Source organism: Diabrotica virgifera, chromosome 5 (genome assembly GCF_917563875.1).
Source record: "Diabrotica virgifera virgifera chromosome 5, PGI_DIABVI_V3a".
Lineage (NCBI taxonomy): Eukaryota > Metazoa > Arthropoda > Insecta > Coleoptera > Chrysomelidae > Diabrotica > Diabrotica virgifera.
The window spans coordinates 229,908,448-229,923,816 of NC_065447.1; the positions used below are offsets into that span (position 1 = coordinate 229,908,448).

At 36.3% G+C, this 15,369-nt stretch overlaps 1 protein-coding gene across 1 annotated transcript in view; it reads left to right on the plus strand.

The window, feature by feature from the left end:
• Nucleotides 1-238: 238 nt before the first annotated feature.
• The window catches only part of LOC114327164 (serine protease nudel), a 125,552-nt gene continuing 110,421 nt past the window's right edge, over nucleotides 239-15,369 (plus strand). Inside the window, exons 1-2 of the mRNA XM_050652185.1 lie at nucleotides 239-357; nucleotides 13,038-14,595. Of these exons, the coding sequence (XP_050508142.1) occupies nucleotides 13,061-14,595 (1,535 nt within the window). The 5' untranslated portion in view covers nucleotides 239-357; nucleotides 13,038-13,060. The remainder of the gene's footprint in view (nucleotides 358-13,037; nucleotides 14,596-15,369) is intronic.

Here is a 15,369-nt window from a genome sequence, read left to right on the forward strand (position 1 = left end):
CCACATGTCCATTTTCAATAAAAAATCTCTAAGAGTTTTCGATATATGCAAAAAAAAAATTGATTTTCATTTTGTAACTTCAAAGGGCTGTAACTTTTTTTGTGTGCAATATTTTTGTATATAGGTAAGTGAGGTTCAATCAACCTATTTTTTACCCCAGAATCTGTGGTATAGTTTACGACCAATCTTTTCGGGACACCTTGTATAATCATGACATTATAATAATTTGTTTAGTTTCAGGTAGCGCCAAAAGTCAGAAATGGAAGATCTCAAAGAAAAATATTTTAACAGAAGTATGCATAGCTTTATTAATACTAAACATTACTGTGTTTGGTGTACTTGTACTTATATACCATGGTAAGTATCTTGGCTTGTTTTATTTTAATAAAAGTACTAACATTGCGTGTAGTCTAAAGAATTACGAAGGTAAACGTTGAACAATATCATTGAGATACGACTTTCTTCTTCTTCTTCTTCTTTTGGCATCATAGCCGCGGATGGGTCTTTGACTATCTGGCTATACCTTTTCATTCTGATCTCTCTTGTGCCGTATCTTGTTGGCATCACTTAGCCTCTTCTACTCAATTCCTATTTTCACCTTTAAGTTACACACCGGTAACCTGAGGAACCCAATTGGAGACTGGGTAACCAACCCCAGTGGAGGGTGGAGTCAGGGCTGACGAAGTAGTGAGCCTTGGTCCTCCAATGGAAAGGGGGTTGAGCGAAGGACTTAATTGTTGGGCTACTGAAACTAACGGAGATACGATTTACCAAAATTTAATATGGAAAATGAAGAAACCAAATTTGGATTCCGTAGAAGTGTAGGTAACCGAGAAGCAGCTCTTTTTGCATTCGTTCTACTAACTAATCCATAGTTTCTTGAATGTTAACCAAAATATCTAGGTACATCTGATTTATACATTCAATAAGGCTTTCGATAAAATCCAGCAAGTAGGTACTGGATATTCTACCAATCTGAAATTTGCGATTATTAAACCCTGCCTAAAAAAGAGTGATATCGATTCTTTTGATAATTATAGACCAATTAGTCTACTTAGCTCATTTTCAAAAATTTTTGAGTTGGTTGTTCATGATCAGCTGTTTCAATTTTTCCTTAATGAAGAATTATTCAGCCAAAGCCAGCACGGTTTCTTTAAAGGTAGGTGTACCAAGAACCAAGACTGATCTATTTGAATTAACTAATGAAATATATAATTGTCTGGATGCTGGGAATGTCTCATGTGGGATTTTTCTGGATTTAAGCAAGGCCTTTGACTGCGTTGATTTTGATGTTTTATTTGTAAAGCTTGAACACTACGGGGTTAGAGGTGTGGAATTAAATTGGAAGAGCTACATTACTGGACGTGCACATGCACTAAAAATTAAGGACAAAACAATGCAATATGTGCCGTCAGAGTCTCTGGCAGTGTCCAGGGGTGTTCCATACTGAGGTGTTCTGGGACCGCTAATATTTATTATCTACTTAAATGATTTGGCATCAGTTGCTAAAACTAAGGAATTAATTAATAATTATGCAGATGACAGTACACTGTTGGTCTCTGCCCGAAATTTACCTGAACTAGTTCTGACAGGTAAGTCTTTGATGTCAGAAGTAGAAAACTGGTTCTTGAATTCAAGACTAGTTTTAAATCCTGAAAAAACTAAAGCTTTATTCTTTAAAACAAACCGAGGTCCAGACACACCTGACAATATTAACCTAAATGAACATCTGATACCTTTTTCTGAGTATGTCAAATGCTTAGGGGTTTGGATTGACCAAACCTTAGATTTCACATATCATATCGAGAATCTTTGCAAAGAACTAAGCAGAGCTTACTATGGTTTGATAATTCTAGTAAAAAATGTTAACATCAATGTAGTAAAGTCTTTTTGTTTTTCTAATTTTTATTCGAGAGCTCGATATAACATCATAGTATGGGGAGGTAGTAACAGGTAGGAGGTATGGGTCTTTTAACGAAGTTTTTAAAATACTCAAAGTGAGTACTTTAAAATACTTAAAAGTGACTCACTATACCAGCCCTATACATATATGAGTGTCTCAAACTCGTATTTACCAACAAGCAGTACTTTCAACCATTTAACATATTCCACAACTTTGACACCAGAAACAAGTTCAACTACAATATCGCTTATCATAAGCTCACATTACTGGAAAAAGGAGCTTTATATGCAGGTATACAATTCTACAACCACCTGCCTCTACACTTAAAAATATCAAGCTGATGATATCTCTATGATAAAAAGGAGATTGTAAGCTTTCTATGTAAATTAGAACCGTATACAACAAACGATTTTATGAGTAGTATATGGAACTAACATATCTAAATGTACCTAAATAAACTTATGTAAGTAGTGCACTTGCTAATTATTGTTTTTTTACTTTTATGTAAATGTCATAATTTTAAACTTGTATCTTTGACTGGATTTATACATTTCTTTTTTGTTAAAACTTTATGCATTTAAGTGCAATAAATTTTATCCAGATTTAGCCATACGGCTCACACTCCCTCTGAGGGGAAAATTGACTCATCCCAGATACCTACAGTATCAAAAGGATTGAGCTCTGGTGGGACTCTTTCCGTGTTATCGAGCCCTAGGTGACTTGAAATGCAGGTGTATCTCCCAAAAATTTTCTTACACTTCTGGCCGTCGCAAGTAGTACAGCTTTCTGCATGGTCTTATAAATATGTTCATTGAGACCCAGCTTTTTTATGCTTTCGAGGAGGGTCTTCGGAATGACTCCAGTAGTAGACATAACAATAGGTATCGTCTGGGTACTTTGCATTCTCCATTGTCTCCGTATTTGAATTTCCAGATCTCTATACTTGGCGATCTTTTCAGTAAATATACTACGTAGATTATTGTTGTTAGGTATCGCCACATCAATTAGTGTTGTTTGTCTTGTTAATTTATTAACTAGTACGAGATCTGGTCTATTATGTGCCACTGTTTGGTCTGTGAGCACACTTCGGTCCCAGTATAGCTTGTAGTTGCCATCCTCAAGCATACTCTCAGGAACGTATTGATATTGATTATATGGGAGATGGTCCGTTTGGAGAAGTCCCAGCTTGTTAGCTATCTCTTGATGAAGGATTTTTCCCACTGCGTCATGCCGTTCCTTGTATTCAGTTGCAGCAAATGCCTGGCAGCCCCCTGTAATATGTTGGATGGTTTCTTGGGCTTGACATCCATATCGGCATCTGTCGTTTTGAACCTGAGGGTCTTTGACGATATATTTCAGGTAATTTCTGGTTGGTATAACCTGATCCTGAATGGCCAGTAATGAACCCTCCGTTTCAGGGAACATCTTTCCTGATGTCAACCAATAGTTCGACGCTGTATTGTCGACATAGTCTTGGCTAACCTCATTGGGATGTCGCCCGTGCAGAGGTTTACCCATCCAGGTGCGCAGTTTTTCGTTCTTAGTAAGGTGGTTTATGCGCATTTCTGGTTCCCTCAGTTTGATCGGTGTTGTGTCATCTACTGCGCAAATTGCGCGGTGTAGAGTAGATGTCTCAGCCTGCATCTGAAAATAAGTTCTTAAATTAGCAATCTGTTTATCTAATTGCTCACCTATATCCATAAGTCCTCTTCCTCCTAAATACCGGGGTAATGTCGTTCGTTCTACTGCACTTTTAGGGTGGTGTTTTTGTGCCTTTGTGAGGTGTGTTCGTACTTTTCGCTGAGGATTTTCTATATCCGTTTTTGTCCACTTAACAATACCAAATGAATAGCTAAGCGCGGAACAAGCGTAGGTGTTCAGTGCCTTAAACAAATTTTTACTGTTAAGCTGTGAACGAAGCAGTTGTTTTACCCTTCTTATAAACTCAGTTGTTATCTCAGTTTTCATTTGTTTATGGTCAATTTTCCGCGCCTGCTTTACTCCAAGATATTTGTACATATCGTTATCGCCCATGGCCTCGATGTTCTGGCCATTTTGCATATCGAATCCACCGGGCTGTACCTTTCCTCTGACTATATTCAAAACACGGCACTTGTCTAGACCGAACTGCATACTAATATCATTAGAGAATGTTTCTACAGTTTTTAGCATCTCTTCTAGGTGTTCTCGAGTGGAAGCCATTAATTTCAAATCATCCATATACAACAGATGATTGAGCTTCGCTACTACAGTATGATTGCTTTTAATGCTAAAACCTGAGTCAGTGGAGTTTAATAGTTGGGAAAGGGGGTTCAAAGCTAAACAGAACCACAGTGGACTCAACGAGTCTCCTTGAAACAGGCCCCGGTTGATTGCGATATTTTCGGTTTCGATATTGTTTTCACCAGGTATTTGGAGGTGAATTTTAGTCTTCCAATCTTTTATTATATGCCTTAAAAAGGTCACTATGTTATCATCGACTTTGTATATTTTCAATATATCTATTAGCCATTCATGCGGTACTGAATCAAAGGCCTTTTTATAGTCAATAAAAGCAGTAAAAAGGTTCCTTTTTTAGTGAATGCCTGGTTAGAAATGACTGAGTCGATGATAAGCTGTTCTTTGCAACCCATGGAACCCTTAGCGCATCCTTTCTGTTGAGGCTCTATGATATTGTTTAGAGCACAGTGTTGGTAGATACGCCGGGTTACACAGGATGTGACCAATTTATACAAAGTTGGAAGACAAGTAATTGGGCGGTACTTGGATGGATCTTGGGTGTTATTTTGATCCTTGGGTATTAAATAAGTAGTTCCTTGAGTTAGAAATGATGGTAATTCCTGCGGATTAGAAATAACATGATTAATTAATGTTGATAAGCACTCATGAATACTCCAAAATTTTTAAGCCAAAAGTTCTGAACTCCTTGATGATATTTGAGACTTCTTCAGTCGTGAATGGTTCGTAGTTAGCAGTGACGTAGTGGTGACAGTTGTGCGTCGTATCTTCTATCCAGCCAGCATTGTTGTTAAGAGCAGCTGGTGTGGAAAGTTGATTTCCCCAAAACTCATGAATTTCTTCTTGGCTTGGGTAAGACTTGTCGACACTTTCTACGGTGGAATTGAGTTTTCGGTAAAACGCCTTCTCAGAGTTCTCAAAAAGTTCATTGTCACATTTTCGGTTGTTACTAACTTTATACCTTCTTAATCGTCCTGAATAGACGGAGAGTTTTTGTTTTAATGTATCCAGACACTGTTGAGCTGTGTTATTTTCTGGATCGTATCTCGAGTGTCTTGCAGTGCTCCGCATTATTTCTTCAGCTCTCTTAATGACTTTTCTACTTGTTACACCTCTTATATATTCTGTGACTTGACCAATATCCCTACGCAGTAATTCAATTTTTCCAAGAAGTCTTTTTCCCAGGGTGCAATTCTGTTACCAGTCCTTCCGTTATTAGTACCCCGTCGTGTTCTGATCTTAACGCCCATTACATTGGCAATTGCTGTTGTTGCACAGTAGATTAGCATATGCAGATATTCCAATGTGTGGGCTTCTACGACATAATTGGGTAGGATTTCAGTATTCACAATTTGTAACAGCGCACCTAGTTTCTTACAAGAGTTTATTCATGGTAGCGGTGGTCTGCTAAGTGGATTTGTTCCATTAAACTCTTGTACGGCACGAGCCATTTCGCTTTCTAGACTATCTCGCAACTCGTTGTTTTCCTGCTGTGTATTGTCAGGTTGAGTTTCTGGTATGGGAATCTCAGGAATCTGCTCATCAAGGATTTCATTAGGGACTTGATCTAAAACTAGCTCTTGGTTATTAATCTCCCGTTCGACTTCGCTTTTGATCGTATTGCGTCTAGTCTCTGGGATAAGGTTGTTTCTTATGATTACCCGGTATTGTTCTGATACTCTTTGCTCCGATACTTGAATATCTGGGTACTCCCTGTAAAATTCGGCATACAGCTGTTGTCTGTAGCCGATCGTTTCTTGACCGAGGTTGGTCACCTTATAATAGAAGCGCAAAATGCTTTCGTTGATGGACACAGTCCATTTCATGCGCTGCCTCGGTCGTCCCGCTTGAGTGAGCGCCGGCTGATGTTCCAGCGCAGCACCTTCAGCGAGTGGAGCTCTTGCTGTTGTTTGGCTCGCTTGTGGTTGTTGTTCTTGTTGTTGGGCTGTAGCTGTTTGTGTGACAGGGGCCCGCCTCCTCAACATCCTGCCACCGACGTCCCGCATGCTGTCACGTCCAGCGCCGGCTCCACACGTGCCCTGGCGATCCCCAGGCAGCGATCCTAAACATAAACCATAATTCTCCATATCAATGGGTGTGCATTTTATACCTACTGCCAGGTGTCAGTTTTTGTTCCACGGCAAGTATCCCTGCTACTCTCTGGGTACTGGCGCTACGAATACCCAGAAAGTATCCCCCATTCGCAGGTGGCCGCGCCTGATAGAAGAACTGACAAAAAACTCACCCAGGATAAATTTTATAAATTTTATAAATTTTATTATTATTATTATTATCCTCAAAACAAAACAAATAAACTACAATGATCTTTAGGGAGAAACTGCAGGAATAAAAGTCAAAGGAACACCCATAAGCGGGGAAAGCACGTAAAGAATAAGAATAATTTACATAATTCCCCTTCATAATTTTCATATAATTTCGAATTATATCATTAGTGTATATTATATAATTCTCTTATTAACTGTAGGTTTTTGAAGCTATTTGATTAAAATTACCAAACTAAAATCAAACATTGATTATTTGAGGCGCTACAAGAAACTATTGTATAGGTACAGCATCTGTTGCATAATTAACTAGGTACTATCATTCAGCCTCAAAGTCCACTGTTGAACATAGACCTCTTCCTCGCGTTTCCAGCCCTGCCTATCTTGCGCCGCTCTCATCCAGTTTTTATTTAGCCTTCTTAAATCGTCAGTCGATTTTGTAGGTTGATGATGGTCCACCCACAAGACCGAGTGGTCTTGTCTTCCTTTGGTATCCATTCCAATAACCTCTTTGTCCATCGCCCATCTTTCATTCTAGCTAGTTGTTCTGTCCATCTTCATTTTAGCCTGGCTATCCTTTCGATGACGTCAGTCACCTTGGTTCTTCTCCTGATCTATTCGCTTTTTATTCTGTCTTGCAGAGTTATTCCTACATGGACCGCTTCATTCTTTTCTGTGTGACTCTTAGTTAGGTATCCGAGGCTTTTATTAAGCTGTTTCTGCTCCATATGTCAAGACTGGGAGGACGCATTGAATTATACTTTTCTCTTTAGGCATGTGGGTCACTTTTAAAAGTTTTTCCCAGTTTTCCATATGCTGCTCACCCAATACCGATTCTTCTCTTGAGTTCATGAGTCTGATTATTCCAGCCCCAGCCAATCATGATTTTATGTCCCAGTTATTTATATCTATCTACGAGTTCTATTTTTTTCCCACCAATATAGTCCATTCTTTCATGGTTTTTGCTCTAAATTTTAAAGAACTGCTTGGATTGACATGAAATTTGGCATACGTATAGCTAACATGTCAAAGAAAAAAAGTGATATTGTGCCGATGTATGCTTTTGCCCTGGGGGTGACTTTCACCCCCTCTTGGGGGTGAAAAAATATATGTCCAAAATAAGTCCGGAAATAGGTAAACTGACTAATTTTAAGTAACTTTTTTTCTATAGAGCTTTTTCGCCAAGTCAACACTTTTCGAGTTATTTGCGAGTGAATATGTTCATTTTTCAACAAGATAACCACATTTTTAGACGGTTTTTCGCAAATAACTCAAAAAGTAAGTATTTTGTCGAGAAAACGTTCTTAGCAAAAATATAGCCTATAAAAAAAGTAAAAAAATGGTGTACGCGTTAGGTCTCTGGATCTCGTAGAACCAGAGTTATAGCCAATGAAAAATAGATTCATATTCCCAAATTTCAAATAGAATATTTCGACGTAAAATATCCAAAAAAGTAAGCACTTTTTGGGAAAAACCCATTATACCTTTTTTAAAGTTTTTAAAAAAAGCTTTATTTCTGTTTTTACAAAAAGTTTCTAGCTTTAAAATTAAGCAAGTTACGCTCAAAATAAAGTTGGTCCCTTTTATTTTTGCAAAAAAAAAATCGGGAAGACCACCCCCTAATTAGCAACTTAAATGAAAGTAATCGTTACCGCTCCACAAATTATTTTACTTATGTTGTGTTTATATGATCTGTTAGTTTCATCGATTTAAAGTGCTTATTTTTGAAAAAATTTTGTTTCAAAGTAAAATTTTTAAAAATTTAAATTTTGAAAAATATGCTTTTTTTTCAAAATAACTTAAAAATTGTTAGAGATACAAAAAATCTCGAAAAACAAAAAAAGTCAGATTTTCTTTTCTAAATATCATGTATTTTTGTGTTTTTCTGTTAGACAAAAATTGATTGAGATTTGGTGTTTCTAAATTTGCATACATTCGTGATCAGTGACTCGTTCAACCCCTTTTAACTACAGCCCTTTCAATAATAAGGACTTTGAACCGATGAAACTTACAGATCATATAAACAATATATACACGAGTCAAGAAACTTGTGAAGTCGTAACGATTACGTTCATTTAAGATACTAATTAGGGGGCGATTTTCTCGATTTTTTTACCAAAACCAAAAGGGACTAACTTTATTTTGAGCGTAACTTGTTTAATTTTGATGCTAGAATTTTTCTTTTTAAAACAAAAATGAAGCTTTTTTTAAACACTTTAAATAAGTTGTAATCAGTTTTCCCCGAAATATGCTTCATTTTTGGTTATTTCACGTTAAAGTATTCCATTTGGAATTTGACGAATATGAACCTATTTTTCATTAGCTATAACTCTGCTTCTACTAGGTGTAGAGACGTGATATATACACCATTTTTTTAAATTTTTTACAGGATATATTTTTGTTTTGAAAGAATGTTTTTTCGGCAAAATACTTACTATTTGAGTTATTTGCGAAGAACCGTCTAAAAGCGTGGTTATTTTGTTGAAAAATGAACATATTCACTGCCAAATAACTCGAAAAGTATTGACTTAGTGAAAAAACTCTATAGAACAAAAGTTACTTAAAATTAGCCAGTTTATCGATTTCCTGACTTTCTTTGGACGAATATTTTTCACCCCCAAGAGGGGGTGAAAACCACCCCCACGGCAAAAGCACATATCGGGACAATATCACTTTTTTTCTTTGACTTATTAGCTATGTGTATGCCAAATATCATGTCAATCCAAGCGGTTCTTTAAAATTTAGAGGTTTTGCAATATTTTACCGTTAAAGAACGGACTAATACTGATGTTCTGGTTTGGTACCAAATTTGTCATTATTTTGGTTTTTCTCTATCTCTATCTATAAGCGAAGTTCCTACAGCCTCTGCCGCTTCTCGCATTTCGACCGCCATCGTTTTCTGTCCATCCATTCGTCTTCCTTGATGGCTCTATCTTTCATGATGTGCCGTACATTTTCTTCCCAGGCAACTGAAGGTCTTCCCCTTCTTTTTCTTTGGTGTGGTATGTAATTTAAAGCTTTCTTTGGCCAAATATCTTCATTCATTCGTTTCGCGTGACCATACCACACTAGATGTCTAGTTTCAATTCTATCTACACTGGAATATACAGTATGTGTCCTCCTTCTAATATCTTTATTCCCGATGTGATCTTTCTTAGATATACCACACGCTCTCCTTAGATAGTCCATTTCTATTACTTCTATTATTTTTCTATCTTTTTTCGTCATCTGCCAAACTTCTGCCCCGTAAGTCATAATAGGCTCTACCAAGATACGATATATTGTCAATTTTGTTTTTTGTCTTATATCTTTAGACCACAGTAGATAGCTTAGAATATTTACCGCTTTTTTGCCTTGCTGCGTTCTCTTTCCGATGTCTCTTTTGGTAGTGCCTTCTTTAGATATTATAGATCCGAGATATTTATATTGATTACATGTTTTTGTGATTCTAATTTCTAACTTTGGATCTTCTTTTTTTTTCAAAAATCCTTCTTCATCATCCCCTATTTTAAGATACTCTGTCTTTGACATATTCATATTGAGGCCCCATTTTTCATATTCTTTATTTAGTTTTCTAAACATGTAGTCCATGTCTTCCTCATCATTGGCTACGACTACCTGATCATCTTCAAAAAACAAAGTTGTTAGACATTTACCACTACCTATGTCTATTCCCATTCCGGATACTTGTTTCCTCCACTGCTCTAGCGATGATTGAATATATATTTTAAATAACGTCGGAGACAGGCAACATCCTTGTTTAAGCCCCTTTGCTATAGGGAATGATTCAGAATAAAGTTTACTTCTTTAACGACACTTCTTGCATTTTTGTATATATTTGCGATAGCATTCACATACTCTCTACTGAGACCTACCTTCGTTAATGTTTGAAACAGTTTTTTCAAAGGTACCGTATCGTATGCCTTCTCCAAATCTACAAACAATAGGTGTGTAGATAGATTCCTTGCCGTCCGTTTTTCTATTACCTGCTGCAGAACGAATATATTATCAGTGCACGATCTTCCTGCACGAAATCCACTTTGTTCTTCCATGTCTTCGTATTCTGATTCTATTCTTTTTTTTTTATTATTCGACCGTACAACCTCCCTACTGACCTGGTAACAGTTATTCCTCTATAATTAGAGCATATGCGTTTATCCCCTTTCTTGTGTGAGTTGATGTGTCCAACATTCCAATCATCAGGGATATTTTGTCCTTTTAAGCATTTATTAAATAGTTGAACCAACATCTCATGTAATATGTTTGATGTGTACTTTACAAACTCAATTGGGATGTCTCCAGGCTCTCCAGGTCTTGCTGTTTTACCGTTTTTAGACCTTTTGAGGGCCTCGCTTAACTTTCCGGTTGTTATCTGAACTATTTGTTTATGTTCGGATAATTCTTCCATTTCGATCTCTTGGAATTTACATCTATCTTTTGTCAGTAAAATCTCATAATGGTGTTTCCACTGTTTCGGATCTATTAACTTTATGTTAGATTTTTCCTTTCCTTCCCTCCGGAGAGACTTTATCACCTTCCACGCTTGCCCAACTCTGTTCCACCCATATACCTACTTATTAGGTCTGGATCCCGCGTATAAAAAAAAGTTGATTAATAGCAAGCTGAAAATTTGTTAATAGCTTAAGGGTGTCTAGTCGGACAAATTTTGATATATGGGAACACTGAAACAGGGGAAGTTTTAATTGTGGAACAGGTTAAAAATTTGGAACGGTCAGACTACGAAAACGTCACACGTATTTTGTCCGACAGAACTTCCAATTGATTTGTTACCCTTTCATTAAACTCTCAGGCAAAAATCAGACTGCTATTTATCACCTATCATAATTCCTGTCATTCGACATGTTCTACGTGTTCCACTCATTAAAATGCCCATTTGGTGATAAACAGCAGTCTGATTTTTGCATTAGACTGTAATGAAAGGGTAACAAATCAGTTAGAAGTTCTGTCGGACAAAATACATGTGCCGTTTTCGTGGCATGACCGTTCCAAATTTTTAACTTGTTCCACAATTAAAAATTTTTCTGTTTCAGTGTTCCCATATATCAAAGTTTGTCCGACTAGACACCATTAAGCTATTAACAAATTTTCAGCTTGCTATTAATCAACTTTTTTTTTATACGCGGAATCCAGACCTTTATCCACTTCTGCGCATTTTCGGTCCCATATCTCATTTTTACTTTTCACTACTTCTCTTTTTACATCTCGATTTAATGCTGCATATAGTGAATATGTCTTGTGGTCTTCCTCCTTTCTTGTTGACATCCATTTCTGATAAGCAGTTTTCTTCTTGTTTACTAACGTTTTTATATTCTCCGACCACCATTCTTTATTTTTCGTTTCATGTTTGTGTTTATACCCTAACGCTTCACTTGCAGCCTAATGAATGTATTTTTTAATTTGCTGGTATAATTCTTCCGCTATTATATTTTCTCGTCCCACATTTTGTAATTGTGTGGACAGCCGTAATGTATAAAGAAATTTCGTTGAATCTTCTTTTAAGCTTTCTAGGTTATATTTGGGAGCTCTTACTTCTTGTCCCTTTCCTATATTCTGTACCTGAGTGTTATTGTTTTTGCGGTAGTTAACTATCACGTTGGCCATGAGTAAATGATCATGGTCGGATTCACATTCTGATCCACGGTATACCATTACGTCAGTGGTTTTCAGCTGGGAAGTTTGACGTTGAATTACATAATCGATTATCTAGCGCAGATTCCTAGTAGGTTGTATCCATGTAAATTTGTGGATGTCTCTATGTTGAAAAAGTCCATTCAGAATTTTGAGAGACATTGTTTCACAAAAATCTCTAAGACGCATTCCGTTGTCATTGGTTATTTGTTCCCCATATCTTCCTACGACTCTATTATTTTCTTCTCTACCTACTCTGCCGATTAAATATCCTAGTACATAGATTTTACAGTTTTCTTTAACTTGAGAGATTATTTCATTTATCTTGGGAATATTTCTGCATCTTCATTTGGGGCATACACTCCGACAATTACGATATTGTGGCCGTTATTTTTCATTTCCAGCATCAGCAGTTGTTCATTCACTTCAGTCCACGATTTAATATTATTTTTAAGATTTTTTCGAATAGCAATAGAGACTCCTCTCTTAGCTCTGTTATCTTTGCTCACTCCACTGAAGATATGTATATACCCTCCTATCTCTTCATTTCCTTTTCCCTTTTTCTTGGTTTCGGTAAGAACACATACATCTATTTTTCTTTCCGCTAATTCTTTGAATACTTCTGCTTGTTTGGTTTTAAGTCCTTGCACATTCCATGTAGCCAATATCATTTTTCTTTTCCGTTGCATTAGTCGTCTTTGTTTTGATCCGTCCGCATTCCGAGCAGTTTTGTCGAAATTTGTAGCATTTATTTCTTTTGACAAAGGACGAGTTGCTAGCCCATCGCCTCAACCCTCCTCCTTCATCCGGGCTTGGGACCGGCACCGGCATTTACTGAGCTACTCAATCCACACAGCGCTTACCGGAGGCGGAGTTTATATTTGGTTTATTTTGGTTTTTGAGATGTTTATATTAAAAACTAAGGTACTATATGTTTAAATAATTATAATTTTTTTATATTCCAGAAACTAACATCTTTAAAGCACCAATGGACGTACAAGGAATTCATGAAATTGAGACAATAAATTATTCTCCCCTTCAACGAAAGGCTGCACTCAAAATTGAAGAGATTAAAAATTGCATTTTAACCAAGCCTTTAAATCTATGTTGCCTGCTATTCGAAAAAGAAAACACTAGATTCTCTAAATTTTGTAGCGATCACAAAATGCTTTCGTCTTTCTCTGATGTTAATTTAAGAGGTCGCAGAGATTTACCAAAAAGATCTAAATCAGTTGTTTCTACTAAGCAGCACATTAAGTATCAACCTGTTCGTTATATTAGACCACTAGATCCATATTATTATTACTATGATTCCAACTTTGATCAAATTGAAGGTCCTTTTGAAGAGTATGTCTATTATCAGGATTATCCACCAGATTGGTATTACCCAACATATAAGTATTATCCAAAAGAAAGCGGTCAGAGAGACCGTGATAATAATCACGCAGCTAGTACATATGTAAATCATGTCAAGAAAGTTTTAGAACCAAATGATAATTTCGAAAAAAGCTCCAGAAATGATAATCAAAATTTAAAAACATTTCATTCATCCGTACTTACAGATAATACAAAATCTGGTGATGAAAACCGCAAGTCTTCGTTTTTAGAAGAACTAATTTCGCCTACTGATTCAAAAAAGTCTATGAAAGAAGATGCAATTCAAACCAAAGGAAAAATAAAGAATTCAAAAGATATTAATAAAAAAAAATTAAATGAAAACTTGCAAAATTATAACAATAATTTAGATAATGGACATACTGAAGTTGACAACCCAGCAGCAGATTTAAATGAGGCAGCAATCAACAAAGACAAATTTCAAACAGATGATAGCAAGTTTATCAAGCTTACTGATGTCAATGTCAAAAATAATGAAGACAAACCTGATAAAATGGATATACCTATTAAGGTTACCGATGATGAAGATGACAACAAAGGCATCCAAAAAAGTGCAGAAGAATTTTTCGAGGACAGACAAGTAGCAATGGGCAGGATCAACAATGGTGCAGAGATTATCCAAAGATTTTCAAGTAATTCTGATAATACAAAAGATACCAAAGACACCAATCATGATCCTAGAAACCGAGATAAAGGTGAAATTCCTATAGCAACCATAGAAATGCAATCCAATGGACAGACAATGTTTAACCCGTGTTATAATCAAGTTTCACAAGTTCCTACTTCGTATAAACTAGTTTCAACCGACGGAAGTACCCTCTTTAAAATTGTAGCTTCATCTACACCCAAGTTTTCGCCATATGTTGTCAATCCCCAGGTATATCCTTACATGCAATCACCTTACATGATTCCTCAACAAGTAATTCCGATGAACCAACAAATGCAAAACGCTCCACTTCACGTCAACGGGCCAGCTGGACAATTCTATGTTTGTAATCCTATTGCTGCTCAAAGCAGCAACGGTGTTAATGCCAACAATATAGTTAATATGCCGGGAGTAGAAGTAAGAAGGGAGGCTACTAATTTACAGGATTTATTGGGATCGTTGCCCATACCTGAAAGACCTAGGTAAGAATAACTTGATTTTAACTAAAAAATGAATTAGTTATGAATAATTGCTTTCTTATTTTCTCTTTCTATTTTTGCTCCATTTCTTGGCTCGAAACTATGTGTGATATTTCTTTTGTATTATATTTAGTGTATTTCTCTGATTTTCTAGTTAAATTTTAGTAGGTACTCTTATTTCCAGCTTGTCATATAACTGTTTTGTCTAGAAGTAAAAAGGCACCGAGAAAAGTACAGTTGAAGCAGGCTGGATTCAGAAAACATTTTAGTACCATAGACCACTTGCACACCGTAAGCGTGTTAAGAGGGTAAACGCAAAATCTTGGTCCAATGCTATTTAAATGCATTCATCTTTTTGTAATCCTGAGAAAACTAATACATATATATTTTTGAAAAATTAAACGCAGAATGAAAGACACTATTACCGAGGGTCCTTTAGAATAAACAAAAGTTTCTCTTGAATGAAATATTTGAAATTAAAAATCAGGCTAAATTTTCTCTTTTTTTCTCCCCTGAAACTTATTAAAATCAACATTATAGAAGTTTTCAGGGACTTTCGCCCCTCGGTAATAATGTAATCTTTCATTCGGCGTTTAAATTTTTCAAAAATACTTATTAATTTTTTCAAGATTCGAAAAAAATGAATCCATTTAAATAACATTGGACCAAGGTTTTGCGCCTACCGCCTTAATAAACAAATGTATCGAATATAACGTTCCCATTTATACAGGGTGCTTGGTAAAGAATGGGCCATAGCTTAACCTTAGATTCCCGAGA